Source organism: Pinus tabuliformis, chromosome 4_2 (assembly GCF_031772625.1).
Source record: "Pinus tabuliformis cultivar Carrire ecotype Pingquan chromosome 4_2, CPIR1, whole genome shotgun sequence".
NCBI lineage: Eukaryota > Viridiplantae > Streptophyta > Pinopsida > Pinales > Pinaceae > Pinus > Pinus tabuliformis.
In genome coordinates this window covers 656,671,562-656,688,905 of record NC_142304.1, presented here as the reverse complement: position 1 = coordinate 656,688,905, position 17,344 = coordinate 656,671,562, and the positions used below count along the sequence as shown (strand labels likewise).

The following is a 17,344-nucleotide window of genomic DNA, read 5'->3' as shown; positions in this document are numbered from 1 at the left end:
GGAAGGTTATCATTTAAAGGCAGGGCACAATCGACCGACAGAATAAAAAAAATGGAAAAACATCTGGAAAATTAAGACTTGGCCTAAAGTAGCTTTCTTTCTCTGGATTTTACATCATGGTCGTGCACTAACCTGGGATCAAATACAGAAGAAAGGCATGCAGGGACCCTCGCGATGTGCACTATGCCAAGAACAGGAGGAGACGATGGAGCACCTAACCAACAGCTGCATCGTCAGCTGCAACCTGTGGAGAAATCACCAGCAAATGTTTGAAAACAGTCATAGAAACTACCATAATATAAAAAATACTTTGGAAAATTGGCCAAGAAAACCTTACCAGAACCAGATCCTAAACCGCGCGTGGATGCTGTCCATAGGTCTCATGCTTTGGAACATCTGGAAGGAAAGAAACAACGTGATATTCAACGAAGTAAGGAGAACCTCAGTCGAAATATGGAAGCAAACAACACAAAATATCAGAGAAACTATTTTAGCAGAACGATGGAATGATGAAGACTGGAAGATCAACCAAACAGAGGAGAGAATCTTGCAACGCCTACAATTAAAGCAGAGCATGACAGACAGAACAAAAAGTAAACCTCAAACCAGAGAGGTTGAGGAGATTAGCACTTACAGGCATCCACCCCAAGGCTTTGTCAAGCTAAACTTTGACGGGGTAGTAAAAGGTAATCCCGGAGCAACAAGAATAGGGGGGTTATTTAGGAATGATGGAGGAACCACTCTGAGAGTTTACACGATGGATTGTGGAGAACCAACGAACAATGAAGCAGAGTTACACGCACTAAAACGAGGACTCGCAATTGCCATCCGGGAAAGGTCCCAGAATCTTCAGATTGAAGGCGATTCGAAGCTGGTAGTTGACATGGTAAAATGACTACAAAACAATACACCAGTGGAAAATATTAGCAGGAGCTGGAGAACATCATGGCTGACTAGTGAAATAGGGAAATTGATAAACAGAGGAAACTATATTATCCCCACACATGTAAAGCAAGAAGGAAATAGACTGGAAAACTGGCTGGCTGATTGGGGGAGTGGAAACAGTGGAAGGTTGATGGATCTCGGAGGAATAGAGCTCCCTCACCCGGAGGAGAAGGTGCAGCTGCAGAAACTCCTAGAAGTCGATAACAATGGCAATAGAGATCCAGAAAGGAATGTTCAGGAAAAGGTAGCAAGTGGCAGAAGTGGGGAAAGGACACAACCGGCGATGACAGATAGGACACACGAGCGAAATGAAAGGAGTAAATGGAAAAAGGGGCAACTGACGGAGCAGGGCAGGGATGGATCGCATCCCGAGATGCCAGCAGAGGGGCAATCAAGGAATGAGATGGTTGAGGGCAGGTGTGAGGCTGGGCAGAGGGTTAGAGAAGGGATGGCAAGTGGCAGCAAAAGGGTAGATAGTACACGGCAAGAGCAGCTGGGAGGATGTAGGGAGTGATGTGGAGTAAAGGCGGACAGAATGGTCGAGGCACATCCCAAGATGAGGACTCCAGAAAGAGTGTTGGTAAAGAAACAGGACAGGTGGAGGTCAGAAGGGATAGAAGGAAAGGAATAACCCCAAGAGGGCCTGAGGTGGCAATAGCTACTTGCATGCAGCAGAGAACGAAGCCGGTTGGAATGAAGAAAGGTGGTAGACGGGAGCAATGAACAGACAAAGGAGACGACAACGATAGGGTAAGGTGGTATGTAGTCTCAACCTCTTACTTGGTCTTTTATGCTGTAGCTAGAAGTAGGAGTCTAGGCAACATTCCTGAGAGGACCATGAAGCTCAGATCAGGAGGTAGACATAGCCAGTATGTAGGAGCCCTCAGACCCGGGTAGCAGTGTCCACCTCTGACCAGAGGAGCAGGCCAGAAAGCCCTGGCTCTGAGGAAAACTACTGGTCATCTGGGGAAAAATACCAATGGTCTCCTGAGGAAAGGAAAGACCAAATCCAGGAATGTTATCAGAGTGGGGAAGGAAGGAACCTTAGGAAGGAGAGGTACCCCTGTAAGTAGCTGGACCCAAGTATCAAGAAAATTTATAGAAAAGGCCAGAGGAAGAATGGGTAGGAAATCCCTGAAAAAAGGAGAGAAAGCCACCTCCTTCGACAGTCGGGGAGAAGAGACAACCTGTACAGGCCCTCAGAAAGCCAGAAACATGGGAAACAAGGGGTACCCTTAGCCATGTTGAGTGGAGAAAATGAAATGGGCTGTTTCAAAGGCCGGCCCTCGGTGCGGGATGCACCTTTACACCCTTATCCTACCCTGGGAAACCAGAATCCTGGCAAGGAAAGGATGGTAAGTAATTGGATCAAAAATCAAATTCTAAACTGTGTTACTGACTTATGTTATCATGTCTTGATAGGTAAGAAACATTCAGTAAAGTGCAGCGTTCAGTCCAGAAAGAAAATGGCCCCGAGGAAAGCGAAACGTGTACCAAAACAGGAAGAGGGTACCAACAAAACTATGAAAAGGAGAGGTAGGAAATCTGAGGCAGAGCACATGATGAGCATTATAGATGCGTACATGGCAGGGAACCCACCTGAAATCAGGGAGCAGATAGCTGGCTGGGAGAGAGAGCTGAGATCTATCAGCATGAACCAGGAGGTCCCCAGGGGAGAATGGGAGCCCATGGTGCCAGACCCTGGCAACTCGCGGAGCCGCAATTCCCTCTTCAACAAAACTCTACAACAATATTGGATAATGAAGCATGTGGTAGCCAGAGCCATGAACCTGAATCAGGCTGCCCGCGAAGAAGAAGAAGCAGAAATGCAGCAGCGGAACGAACAACAATGGAACCAGAACTAGGAAGAAATGGAAAACATCAAGTCTGTGCTCCTCAAGGAAATTGCAGCAGTACAAATTCAGGCCTCTCGCAACAACCTCATCTTGGGGAGAATTGAACAGATGCTGAGAGACCTGAAATGGACAATGGAGCAGAGAAGTGAGATCCCTGGATCAAGCGCCAAGGCGCCTGCCCCTATAATTTCCTCGGATGAGGATTGATGCAGTATGTTAAGTCTGTTAGTGCTTTCTTTTTGTGATAAACTGGAATATGATGTATTACCTTAAAATAAAAGATAGGATAATGAGTAGAGCTCGTAAGAACAGACATGCTAGATACATAGAGATGAACATTTTCAAATTTTGGGCTGGTTTTAATGCAGACAGGTGGTTACCTGGTTTCCTCCGGGCATGTTAATCACCTGGGACAGATGCAGACAGGTGGTTACCTGGTTTCCTCTGGGAAGGTTAACCACCTGGGACAGAGGATAGATGAAAATTTTTATTTTGAAATATAGACAGCAGCTCCGCCAAAGTTAACAAAAAAAAAAAAAAAGATCCTCATTTAATTGCATTAACTGATATTCCTAAAGATCATTCTAAGAAATTGATTTAATCATAGTTCAAGATTGAATGGTTGAATATTTGATATATGCAATTAATGAGTTATTTTCTGCACACTTTACTTGCTTTTATAGGACATTAGAAGTTAAAGTATAAATAGTTGCTTACACATCATCTCAAGAAGGTAACACTTTATAATTGAATGCTGGAGTAACTAAGCATACATTAGTTGTTTTTGATTTCACAGGTTAGTTGAATTTCATTTTCATTATTTGATTTCATAGACTAGATGAATTGGTTTTTGTTATTTTGATTGATCTAAACTGAAAGACAATTTCTAGCACATACAGTGCATGCATGTTTCACAAGTTTACGAAACCCCCGGGTTGACAAATTAAATGGCAAGCAATCACTTTGCCCCAACATTTTGGCGCCGTTGCCGAGGAAGTGTGCATAGGAACTAACTTCCAGTTTAGAGTGTATTTTATTTGATTTTGTTTTTACTAACCATTTATGGACAAAAGATCTAGAATGCAGCCCAAAGACTACATTGAGGAATGGTATCAAGAAGCGGTTACGCCACAATATTCATCAATTCTTCAAGAGATCTTTGCAGCAAATCAAAAGGTCAAGTCGATTTCACATATCCTTACAAACAATCAGGTACATTTTTCAAGTTGGGATATGAGCATTTCAAAAATTCTAATCCGTAAATGGCTTCATTGGAAGCATGAATATACTTAAAAAATTAAAAAAAAAATGGTTTTTAGATAGATAGGAAAAATTAAAATAAATATTTATAGTTTTTAGGATAAATTTGATGTTTTATGGTGCAGTAAGAACCACCCATCTACTAACCCTTTGTAGGAAAAATTTGCAATAAAACAAATAGTTGAGAACAAGGAGTGCAAGTGAAGATCACGAATGATAATTTAAGGTATGAGATCAAGCCTTTTCATTTTTTTTGCAAAATTTACAGAAGAATCGATTGATAAAATCTTGACTATGCTAACAAAATAAATCTCTCAAGTATGCTCTCCTTCTGCACTCCGTGTGACCTGGAGAATCAGAAAAAGAAATTGTTTTGTTAGTATATCATAAAAATTATTTAGCTACAGAATGCAATTCTGCAGCTAATTTTTGTTTTCATGATTTGATTTAATTCAATTTGATTTTTCAGTAAACTTAATAAAAATAAAGAAAAAAAATCAAAGGCATTTCCTTTATTAATAACTTGTTTTGTTTTAAATAAAATATATATGTATATATTTTTAATCTAAAAAACAAATGTAACATATATAATTTAAAAGAAAACAAAACATAAAAAAATTGATAAAATAGTCAATGCAATGGCCCATGGCCTTTGAATAACTTTGATCTCTACAGAGATATCAGTCTTTAGAATGGCTACCTCTATCCTCAGTATAGATAGTGAAGCCGCGAATACTGAGATTTACCAAGAGGGACGAGAAGCTAAGCTTCATGTTGAGCGTCAAAGCCAAGGCTCTGAATTTCAACTGGGGGAATCAATCAGAACTCATGGGTTGTTGTTTTGGTGTGATGGACAACACATTGTACAAAGCCCAATTTTATTCACCGTAGAAAATAGTCCATCGAAGTTTCCTACCTCTATGTACTTGCAGGAATAATATTGATCTGGCCGGCCGAAGGGGTGTAATGAATTTTCTCCATAGCATATGATGGGTGCGGTATCTTAACCTCCATGGCTCGGAGTGTCTTGACCTACACATTCCACATAGCATATTGGATCACCATTGCCAGAAAACGCAAAACTTAAAAACGTCAATTTTAAAATGCAATTTTTGGCAAAAAGAAAATGAATTTCGGAAAACTGAGTCATGGGTTTTTCTTAGGATAGGCCGAGTTAAATAACCCAGAAACAATTTCCTCAATTTCGCAACTGTTTGAGAGAAATCTGAGATTCTTCGGGACACTGTTTCACTGACTGCGTGAGAAAAAACGGATTTAGAATTTAATGCACAGATAGAAGTTGCGGCCATGCAGAAAGGATCAAATCCGATTTTGGATGCTATGGTTGTTTGAGAAATCAAGATTGTGATTTTCTGTCACTGATATCCATGGATTTGTTGTCACATAAGAAAAATGTGTAAAAAGGAGCGACAAAGGAGGTTTGGGTATTTTCCTTGACATTGCGCTGAGGAAGCTGCTTGACGATGGTTGAATAGTCTGGATTCCATTTGGCTCTTTGAGAAGGCTGTGGAACTAAATAAAAGAAGAGCATAGGCACCGTGAATAGAACATAGCATTGAGCTTGATTAGTAGTTTGTTAAAACAAAAGATGGAGATAAAGCCTAATGTTTCGCTGGGAAAGTATGAAATAACCACGTTATTATTTTTCATATATGGAAACGTTATATATATATATATATATATATATATATATATATATATATATATATATATATATATGTGGCAAATTTTGTTTTTTTTTATTACGTTGTTTTTTTTAATGATTATATGTTTGTAGTGTTTTGTTATATGTTATGATTTGTTATGTGTTTTAATGTTTTATTATGTTGTTTTTTTTTTATTAACATTTGTACATACAATGCTTGTAATGTTTGATTTTTGTTATGTTTTGTTATATTTTGTATTAATGGAATATAATGTTTGTGTATATATTTTAAGTTTGTACATCTGTTTTTTTTTTTTTTTTTCCAATACATATGTTATGTTTTGTGATCAGTATGTTTAATGTTCTATTTTTCTTTTTCATTTTTTTTTTTAATTTTGTAAATATTTCATTATTTTTTTTTTAAAGAAAATTTCCATACAAAAAATTGTCATAAAATTTTTGACGTGAAAATTCATTTCATGACTGGAGCAAATTGAGAAAAGAGTTGTTGTGATGGTCCACTCAAACACACTTGTTGAAGCAAGAAAAAAAAATTGCTAATTTTTCTGAAAGAGGCATTGCAAATATCACTGGATTTTGGCTCCAGTAAACCACAACATTGTTTCTTTCTCTTTGAATTCATTTTTGGTTATTTACTGACTTGGGTTGTTTGTTCAAGATTTTAGCTACAGAACCTGTGCACATTCTACAACTAAACAGCGATTCTGCAATGAATCAACAATTCTGCAGCGGTACAACAATTCTGCAGCTAATCAACAATTCTGCAGCTGGAAAACAATTCTACAACTATGCATTTAACTAAATGATTTATTTGTCAAAAAATGCATTCTAACCAGAAATTCATGATCAACATGCCATTTCATATGTTTACATCATCTTTCACTATAGCATCATGTTCCCATGCCACATTTTACATGACAATTTTCACTCCATAAAAAATTCAAAACAATCTAACTTTCTCATACGACATCGAAATTCGATGATTTAAGAATTGTTGGAAATATCTCGACGAGATATACAAAATGAGGAAGCTATTGTCAGATTTTGAAATAGTAAATAATAAAGAAATTGCTGAAAAGAAACAACACGTAACTTGAGGCACTACTTTTGACACAGGTATAAACTCTCTTGGTTTTCTTTCATGAACTTGTTTAATAGTACCGATTCTTATTTTTTTTTTAATGTAAATGTCATTAATAGAGAAATTGATCACCTCTCTATTTTGATAACTTTACAATTCATTGGAGAAGAAGTACTAGTTTTTTGCAGGTTCCAGGAGGAAGAATAGATGACCATAAGAAAATAGTGTCTCTCAAAGACCACATCTATTTCACAAGAAAACGATTAGGGTGGCATCAAAGATGAAACATCAATGCATGAGCACATGCTAATGCATATCAGATCCAACAATTGCAAGCCTTTCAGATGCCATTGTTTCCATTGCATCCACACTCCTTCAGTCAATAAAACCTTCATCTCATTTCCTTTGCAGTCACATTGCATTTCACTTAGTCTGTCAATAAAATTCTCATCTCATTTTCCTTCACTACTCATTTTTATTCATAGAAACTATATTTTCCTGCCTTGCTTTTACTAACTCATAACCCATTTTCATAAAGACATTCAGCTTGCTTACACGCTGATTTGTCCTTTTACTTTCTATTCACTTGTCATTTTCCTTTCCATTAAATAAACCTTGATCCACTACAAAATTTCCCATTCATAGTCCTTCAAAATCATTGTTTCATGCTCACGTTAAATGATGGAGGATATCTTAAGGCCTTCTTTCTAACATGCCTTAGCATATCAACATTGACACATTATCTAGGTTCAGCGCTAGAGTCCTCATTAGTACCTTGAGGCTTGTATGCCTTAATGACAGGCTCTCTCGCCAACAATCATGGGAATACATCAATGTCCCTTGATCGTTGGATCTTGCAAGTGGCTCGACATCAGCTCATTTATTCGCCCTTCGCAAGATGTACTTAGGTACCTTGGCACTCGTTGACATTAATGGTGAGTTTGCCTCACATTGGTTAAGGACATTCATTAATGGTCGATAATCCAATGACCTCTCTTCATGCTTGACATAGACACATATATTCACATAAATAGAGTTGTACCATCGGTTTTATAGTGATTGAAGACTATATCATTTCAGCATTTTGTAGTAGATACAACAGATTTAGCAGCAGAAATAAAGAATCCACTTCACAACCTCATCCACCATTTATGCAACCAAGAAGCAGATGAATTCTACATTTCATTCCATGATCCAGAAGTAGCCACACTCTTCAATTTCCATAACTCATGCACATTGAAGGTAAGTGAAGGTATGTGGTTTTCTAATTTTTAGTCATGCAATTCCTTAAAATACTAAAATTGTAACTTTGGGAAATTCCTCACTTCCTCTTTCACATTGTCATATCTTTAGTTGGGGGGAAGGGACATCATTTCATATTCATATATCATACACCATCACACATTTTCATTTCATCCTAACATACTTGTCCTAATCAATTATGATTGCATTATGGTTCAAAAAGTTATATGATTTGCAAATAATTTCTAAATCAAGAGCACACTATATGGTTGATTTTAAAGATGCATAGTTGAATATGTTTAATGAATCTTGTTGCAACAAAAGGAAACAAGGTATTGAAACACAAGAACCAATACCAATTAGAATTTGGTTGAAACACAAGAACCAACCAAACATGTTGCAATTCAATGTATGACAAGGAATACTTTGCAAAAATAAATAAAATTGTCAAATGAAAAGTTTAAGGACATATGATATAAGCCAAGCTCATTCAAAAGCAAAGATTTTGCAAGCAAATCAAAGGAATTAATGCAATATTTGCATGAGGACATGCAATTACTCTAGTTGGGGGGTATGTTGGGCCTCCAAAATGTCTTCAAAATGACATCCACTTTCACCTTTATCGCCACCATTTCACTCACATGTCACAGCTCCATAACCTTTCATTAGCCACCATTTTCATAAATATATGGGTTAGGATCCTTATTTACCAAAGTTATTTATTTTATGTGTTTAAAGAGAATTTATGATTAAAAACTAGGAAATTAACATGGCTTCATGTATCTATATATGTGGCTTGAGTCTCATGACATGTGTAAGTCATTTGGAAGCTTCCAAGGCACCCTTATGTCGCCTCCAATGCTCAAATTCGAATTCCCTTCAAAGGAGACTTGGATAAAGGTCAAAGAAGGATATGTGTCATATTTGGATTGTAACTCTGAGGTGTCTCATTATTTCTTATTTGGATTAGAACTCTATGAGACACTTAGGAGATATGTGTCTCATTCTGAGCTATGTTGTTGTAACCATATGAGATTTTAGTGGATCCCCATTAAATAAGGTAGCTTCTTATGTTTTTGTATAAAGAGGAGAGACTTCTCTTTTGAAAGGCATGTGTAAAGTTGGAGAAATGCTCATGTTTTTAATAGATAATTTGGAGCTTATACTTGGAGATTTGAAGATTTATTTTTGCTTGCATATGGAGCTTCTTCATTTGCCATCCTCATACACCATTGGAATGACCATTTAATGATTGTGAGATTTAATTGCTTTTATAGATTAAAGTTTATTTTCTTTCTTAGTATTAATTTTAGAATGACTGTGTAATCTTTGCTTTTCTAAAAACATTTCAGTAAAGAAGATTTATGTATTTTCTAATTGGATTAAGTTTGAGGCAAGGGCTCATAGTTATTTAGTTTCCTTTCATGTTCTTTTATTTACTTTTTTAGATTAAACCATCAATTCATTGTGTCATTGAATAAAGGATCAAGCCAAGAAAGTGACTTCAAATTGGGTGATTGAATGTTCAACCTATGCAATCATTGAGCTTTACTTTTTCGTTCTTTTATATTTGCTTTTAAGATCCTCATTTAATTGCATTAACTAATATTCCTAAAGATCATTCTAAGAAATTGATTTAATCATATTTGAAGATTGAATGGTTGAATATTTGACACATACAATTACTAAGTTATTTTTTTCACACTTTACTTGCTTTTCTAGGACATTAGAAGTTAAAGTATAAATAGTTTCTTACACATCATATCAAGAAGATAACACTTCATAATTGAATGTTGGATTAACTAAGCATACATTAGTTGTTTTTTACTTCACAGGTTAGTTGAATTTCATTTTCATTACTTGATTTCATAGATCAGATGAATTGGTTTTCATTATTTTTGTAGTTAGATTAATCTAAACTGAAAGACAATTTCTAGCATATACAGTGCACGCATGCTTCATAAGTTTATGAAACCCCTGGGTTGACAAATCAAATGATAAAAAATCACTTTGCCCCAACAACCACCTATACAACATGTACACAATACCACATGTATACAGTACCACATGAACGACATGTAGATGAAAACACATGTACACATTGCCACATGCAAAACATGTACATAACACCACTTGCCTACAACGCCACTTGTACCACATATACATGACACCACATGCTAATAGTACCACTTGTACAATCATGCACACAACACCATATGTACAACATGCACACAATTCTATATGTACATAACACTGCATATACAACAGGTACATAGCACCATACACAAAACTACATATCCAACATGCACAGAACACCATATGCACACAACACCGCATATCCATGATGTACATAGTACCGTCTATACCCAATACTGCATATGCAACATTCACACAACAATATCTGTACCACCTTGTACATAACATTTCATAAACAACATGTACAGGCACTATATATACACAACACTACATGTGCACAACATCATAGATGAAACATGTACAACATACACAACATATGCACAATAATAGTACCACACATCTAAAACCATACTGTCTTCACCATGAAACTGTGCTTCTAGTGCCTTAGCCATGCTTATTCAGCATGTCGCAAACCACATTGCTTTCATTTTGCTGGTGTTCCTCAGGTTACCTATCCACAGAAGAGACATAATATCAACTCATAACCACATGCTACTACCTCATATATTTGTCATGACTACTCTTCCTAGTTGATTCCCATAAGACTAGGAACCTCATCATGCCATTCACTTGCTTAAGCAATCATTCCTCCACAAGAATGATCCATGGCAACCCTGTCGGGAAATGAAATAGATGCATAGATACATACATATCTATAAAAATAAGCATAAACAATCATGATCCTGTTATACAACGACATAAATACATGCATACATACAAACATGTATACATATATAAACATCATCATAATCATGATCACGACATAATTACTAGATAGCGTAAGGTCTAGGTTAAGAGAACTTCCTTTATTCATGCACAACATGCACAACATTGAGAACCACATTTACCAACTTAGTCAAGACATTCGACACCTCAAGTCCATTTAATTTACCTTTTTTGGTTACCTTCCTCATGTCTGTACTACCACCATCCATTTACCACAATAGACCTAGCGAGTCCAATCGACTGTTATAGTCTTACCTTCTGCACCGCTTGCTCCTACAATGATCTTTATCCGTTTCTTACATTACTTGTTTGGTACCACACATGTCTCCTCGAGCTCCATTAACTTTCCTCTTTCCCAACCAATTCCCAATGCTCAACACATAAAAGGAAAGCCAAGAAACAAACAAGAAGAAAATCATGAAAACCAATAACAACAATACGACACCACAACCAAAGTGGCAAGGCCTTACAAGAGACATAAGAAAACCACAAATAAAACAAATCACTAAAATACCAAAAGCACAAAACTAACAACAGACACCATGACTCAATCCCCATGGTTCCTAGGGAAGACTCAACCTTAGCCTTCTTGGAAATTTCATGGCATTCTCTCTGCCATGAAATCCCCTGCATCATATTGCCATAAACACAAAATATCAGCATAGAAATAAACATAACAACGCACTGGTTACCTTACCCTATTGTGCTTAGCATGTTGCTTGCAAATAAACACATCCATGCCATCCCTCAAGGGACTCCAATTCCCTTGATAGATCCACCTGTAACTAGAGACTAGCTAATATATCTATCAAATACATTTTCATGAATCTATCACATATCCACATAATGTCAAACAAAATGAAGGTTAAGAAGTCTTCCTGTATGCAAGACACCCATTCATTTGGAATTAGGTTTTCCAAGCATAGCCAAAGGAATTCTTGTCCAATTCTTTTCTTTTACCCTTTTTTACCTTGTTGCAATCGAGGCTTACTATGTACTGCCACATCACCCAACTCTTAATTATATAAACATATCAACTATTACCTTTTCATACTAATGCCAAGCATGCTTCCTGCAACTGTTTACCCATGTCAATCACACATTCCAAATATCAAGACAATCATATCTATCAATTTGAATTCAACCTTTACAAATAATCATGTCATAATACATAGTCAACTCATAGTCATTAGACATAATGCTACAATTATCACCTACTATACTCAAGTACATATCAATTGTTTCAACACATATGTGTTAGTACAATTATCTCAAAATAATATCATTGGAACACATACTCGTATTATGTAACTCACCAAACATTCAACCAACTTACAAACATACCATGTTAAATAAATCAACTAGATGACATGATAGACACCAAACACTCAACATCAAATAGATGGCATAATCGAGAATGAAGCACCAAGTATAATACATAAGCAAACTCCTACCTTAGTGTACCTTAGGGGAGGCTATCTTTTCTACACAACCAATCTTGTTAGCAAGATATAACTTTACTACATGTCAACTCAAACATAAATAAGACCACGATATCCATAACACTAGCTAACTAACATGTTCACATCATAAAATCATAAGCATTTATCATTCATGCATAACAACCACATGTGCAAAGTCATAAAAAATATGTCGGATCATACTTGAATACCGTAACAATAACCATCTTCGTAGTCTAATCGAATTTAGCATGATACATATAACATCAAAATGCAATAACCATAATCATAAATCTAACTATCATACAACAATGACAAGTTAACTCATCAATAACATATAACATAATCATCAAGTTATCTAACATAAAACAATAATAGAAATGCATACAACCACAAGTTATTATCATTCTTTATTATACAATAGGATGATGAAATGGTCAACCAACCTTGCCATTAATCCTCAGTAGATGTTGTCAGAAAGAAACTTGCAATAAATGTTGATGGTAGTCTCTTTTGGTGTCCATATCCATCTCATGCCATGAAACTATTGCTATGCACATATTGCATCCAATAAGTATGCAAACATGTAGAATATCGCTTGTTCATCCTTGGGCAGATTATGGGCGTTAGTCACATGGAATTTCAACTGATAAGACAACATGTCCGACCAGTTGAATGGACACCCATCACTCACCAACTAGTCCAATAAAACTACCCAACTTTCAAGAAAGGTCATTGTGCTTTCTTGACCATATATTCGACATGCAAAGATGATAAAAAACTAGTAGGCCTCCCTAAGGGACTTTGTCTTATAAACATGATTGAGTGTCTCTCTAATACTTGATGGCTCTTTCACCCAGAGCTTAACCATTTCTCTCATGTTCACCTAGATGTGGGTGGCATAGAACAACGTGTCCATACATCTCGCCGACTGAGGTAAATGATACATCTGATGATAGTTATTTTCCCTGAAGATGGCAAGCTCTATCCCATTGGAACTTCTTAATGTCATATTCGTTGGATCTCTGTGTGAGACAATCCAGCTTATAATTTCCACACATGGGAAGGTGGGGTACCTGAAGGAAACCTTGTACAATACTTACCGTTGGATACCGATATAAACCTACTAATCCTCTAAGTCTTCCTTGAAGTCCTCCGCAAAAGTATCTTTGATTTTCTTCCATGTCAACTTTTTTCCCTTCTCAGTGAACAAATGAGTGTCTCCATAAACTCGCAAGTTAAGTGACACCTGCTCAACTGCTTCCCCAATACTACTCTTGATAGTTTCCTTTGGTGCAGCTCTCTTGGAGGCCATGTTAACTGTAACTTCTAGAGAGATTCTCAACAATTGATGTACCTAGAGAGAGAGTACACTTATGTCATGAAAATGTTAGTTTAAAACCAAGAGAAACTTCAAGAAAAGATCAAGAAACAAGTTGGGCTAATGCTAGGAGATATTGTGGAATCCTAGTTTACAAAGGTGACAAGCTACCTATTGGAATTGTGCACTACGCAGTCCCAACAGTCAGTGGGGGAGGCTTAATGATTGGAAGTGCATAATGCACAATTCAGTACGGGCATAGGCCAGGAGATACTATGCTTTTCGTAGTATCAGGGACTAGGATTAGAGGATTGGCTCCTAGGACTGCACAGTGCACAATTGGAGCTAGGCCATGGCAGCCTCTCCGTAGTTCCAGAAGCCAAGGCAGAGGCCTTAAGCTCCCAAATGTGCAGTGCATGCAATGGAAAGCGAGATCCGGGCAAGGGAAGCTCATATATTCCCAAGGGGAGTGCTAAATCGAGAAGATCTGAAGGATGGTGAGATGTTGAGTGTATATTTGACTAAGTGATGAAGCATGCAAGTGAAACAAGTACATGAATATATCAAACTAAAGGAAAATGAAGCAAGTGGAGGGAGTCATTGCAACGACGACTGTTAGTGAAAAAATGGGTTAACGCATGAGATGCTTAGGAAACATAATGAAAAACTTAAAACAACACTTATACAAGCTAAAACAAGTTAAAATGCCAACATTCGCTCAACAAAATGAGTGAAACATTACTCTCACAAGCTAAATGATAAAAAGCGACAGAAAAAGCAGCAAAAAACTAGAAAATGAATACTTACCTGGCAAAACGATGATGATCACACCGAAGGTTCCTTGATCTCCTCGGGAATTCCAAAGATCCAGGATCAAATGTGAAAATGAGATTTGGCAGTGTCGATTAAATAGATTTGGCCAATTTAGGGTTTATGATGTTGTTGAAGGTTGGAACTTGACTACATCAACATCGAGGAACACCACCCAGTCAGGAGCTTAAAGTAACTCCATTTCCATTGAAATTGGTGGGTCTAACTCGATACAAAGAAACCCATTTCCCGTTTTAAGGAGATTTAATATAGTAATAGAATGAAGACTCATGAAATGATTTTATAGCTAATGGTAAAATTACTAAATAAATTGATTCTACTTATTTCATGGGATAATACATCTTTGTATGTGATTCAAAGAAAGATTTCACAAAGTAAATAACAATATAAATCATTCAATACTTTAACGAAAAGAAAGCATATATGTTAAATGAAATTAATTAAATAGTTAAATAATTTAGTTATTTAAAACTCAACCACATAAAAAGATCTCGTTATCTCATACATAATCACAAATCATTCAATCCTGCACATCAATAGTGATCATCACTAATTGTTTTCAAAGCATTTATATAATGAAATAATGCATAAGAGATTCACTATCTAATTCAATAATACATAACGATATCACAAATATAATAGTTCCTGATGCATTAGTGCTCTGGTTATGAAAATGATAGCTTTCAGGCTCAAATTCTTAATTAGATAACTTTGGATCAAACAATAGTGCAAGTTCAAAGTTGTCTTCTCACAATTCTAGACCCCTTTCTAAATGCATGAAAGGGGTTTAAATAACCTATTAATATTACAAAAATAGTAAACTTAAAATAAAAGTCTTCAAAAAGCTTCAACAAACTAAGCTAAGATAAAGGACAACTAATGAGTGATCTGTTGCAACAAGAACTCATGATTGTGCTCCATATTGATTCTTCATCTTCTCTCTGAGATTGTATATGTCTGTGAGTGGCTTTAGCTGGGGGGTATGTATTGGTTGCATGCACATTTTCCCAGTAAACACTGCATGACTAAGTGCTAGAGGAAACTGTATTGTTGCATTTGAGAGACACCTCAGCACAAGCCACTCACTATGAGGCTTCACTAGAAAATGGAAATAACTTTGAAGGTTCACTTGGGATAAACTCTAAATGTCTTGAACCTTATTTTTAGATGTTTCCTGCCAAGATTGTGTTAAATATTTAACATATGGCAAGGTCTCCTTTGGGCATTCCTGAATTAGATTGGCTTGCAATAAGATATCTGTAATGTATTTGGTGAAATTTGAGACAAGATTTTTGTATCTCATAATAGTCATTACTACCCATTTCATTTTGATGTCCCAGTCACCAAACACGATATCCTTCTGTGATTCTTCAATCTGAGGAATATAAGATCATCTTCCTTGAGCATTGTCTTGTCAATCTATATACTCAGAAATTTTCATGTCAATATCCTCATAAAATGTCCTCAAATTGGAGAGTTGATTTACTAAATAATCGCTGGTCTTTAACAAGTCATGAATTAAAGCTACTTTGTGGCAGAAGATAGCCTATTGCTTTGTTAGCAGTATGTCTAGTTCTGATGCTTTGTTGTGGACTTCATTTATATCTGGATTTTCTCTTAGCTGGTATATCCTTTGTTGCAACTGCAATATCTGTTCATCCTTGTCCTTCACTTCAGATTCAAATTGTATCTTTAAATCATTAAATATTTTCTGCAACTCGGTAAGATTTTCTTTCCATTGTTTCTCAATCACTTGGTTTTCAATTTGGAAATTTTGTTATAGTTGAAAAATCCTTTGATCCTTTTCTTTCATTAGTAGTTGTATTATTGCAGCTTTATCAATGATAGCACTAGTGTAAGCTCCTTTCAGCTGAGATAATCTGTTCAATTCCTTGTCAGAGCCTGTTTGAGTTCCTTTCCAAAGAACTTGGAAATGAGTCTCATTGGTAACTAGTGCTTTCGATTTTTCTAGATTTCTTTTATTCCTAGACCTTCTCATTACTTGTTTATGCTTTGGACTATAAAATACCTTCAAAGGAAGGATTTCTTCAATCTTGAGGACTATCTCGACAGTAGGAAATGTAGGAATTATCTCCATATCATGGGCAATAGTTGATTGATTGGCAATATCAGCTTTAATGTTATTCTCGAGAGTTTTAACAATAGTATTCCCTTGGGAACCCTGAACTGTAAACGAGGTTGACCCTGTAGTTTGTGGAACATATTCTATCTCTCTACTCACTGTAATTTTCTCTACTTGTATGTCAATTGAGATACTTGTAACCCGAGTTTTTTCTATTGTCAAAACATGGTTGAACTCTTCCCATACTTCATCCAATTTGTTCTCCTCTTTAATTTTGTTTTTTTTCTCAATAATTATAGTAGTTGTTTCGGAGACTTGGTTAATAATTGGAGCTTTTGAAGAGGAAGTTGATGTATCTGAAGCTTCTAAGTTCCGTCAAAATTTATTTAACATGGATTTTAGCAAATGGGTTATTCTTCTCTAACGATATTGATTGAATCTAATCAATTCATAAGGACTTAGATGCTCTGCTACTAATTTCTCTACCATATAACACTCTAGAACCATTTCAAACAAATCATCAAACTTGTCAGGCTCGCTTGAAAATGGTTTGAGCGTATCCTGTGTTGTAACATCTTTCGCTACACCATGAGGGTCATATGGTTTATTTAGTATGGTTCGAAAACTAAAGGCTTTTAATTGTTCAATTTCAATTA

At 36.2% G+C, this 17,344-nt stretch overlaps 1 protein-coding gene across 1 annotated transcript; it reads left to right on the top strand.

Annotated features, from left to right (window-relative positions):
• The first annotated feature begins 205 nt into the window (after nt 1-205).
• Nucleotides 206-895, top strand: LOC149171106 (uncharacterized). Its single transcript, XM_089425846.1, has one exon. The coding sequence runs from the start codon at nt 206-208 to the stop codon at nt 893-895; it is 690 nt and encodes a 229-aa protein (XP_089281972.1).
• Nucleotides 896-17,344: the final 16,449 nt, after the last annotated feature.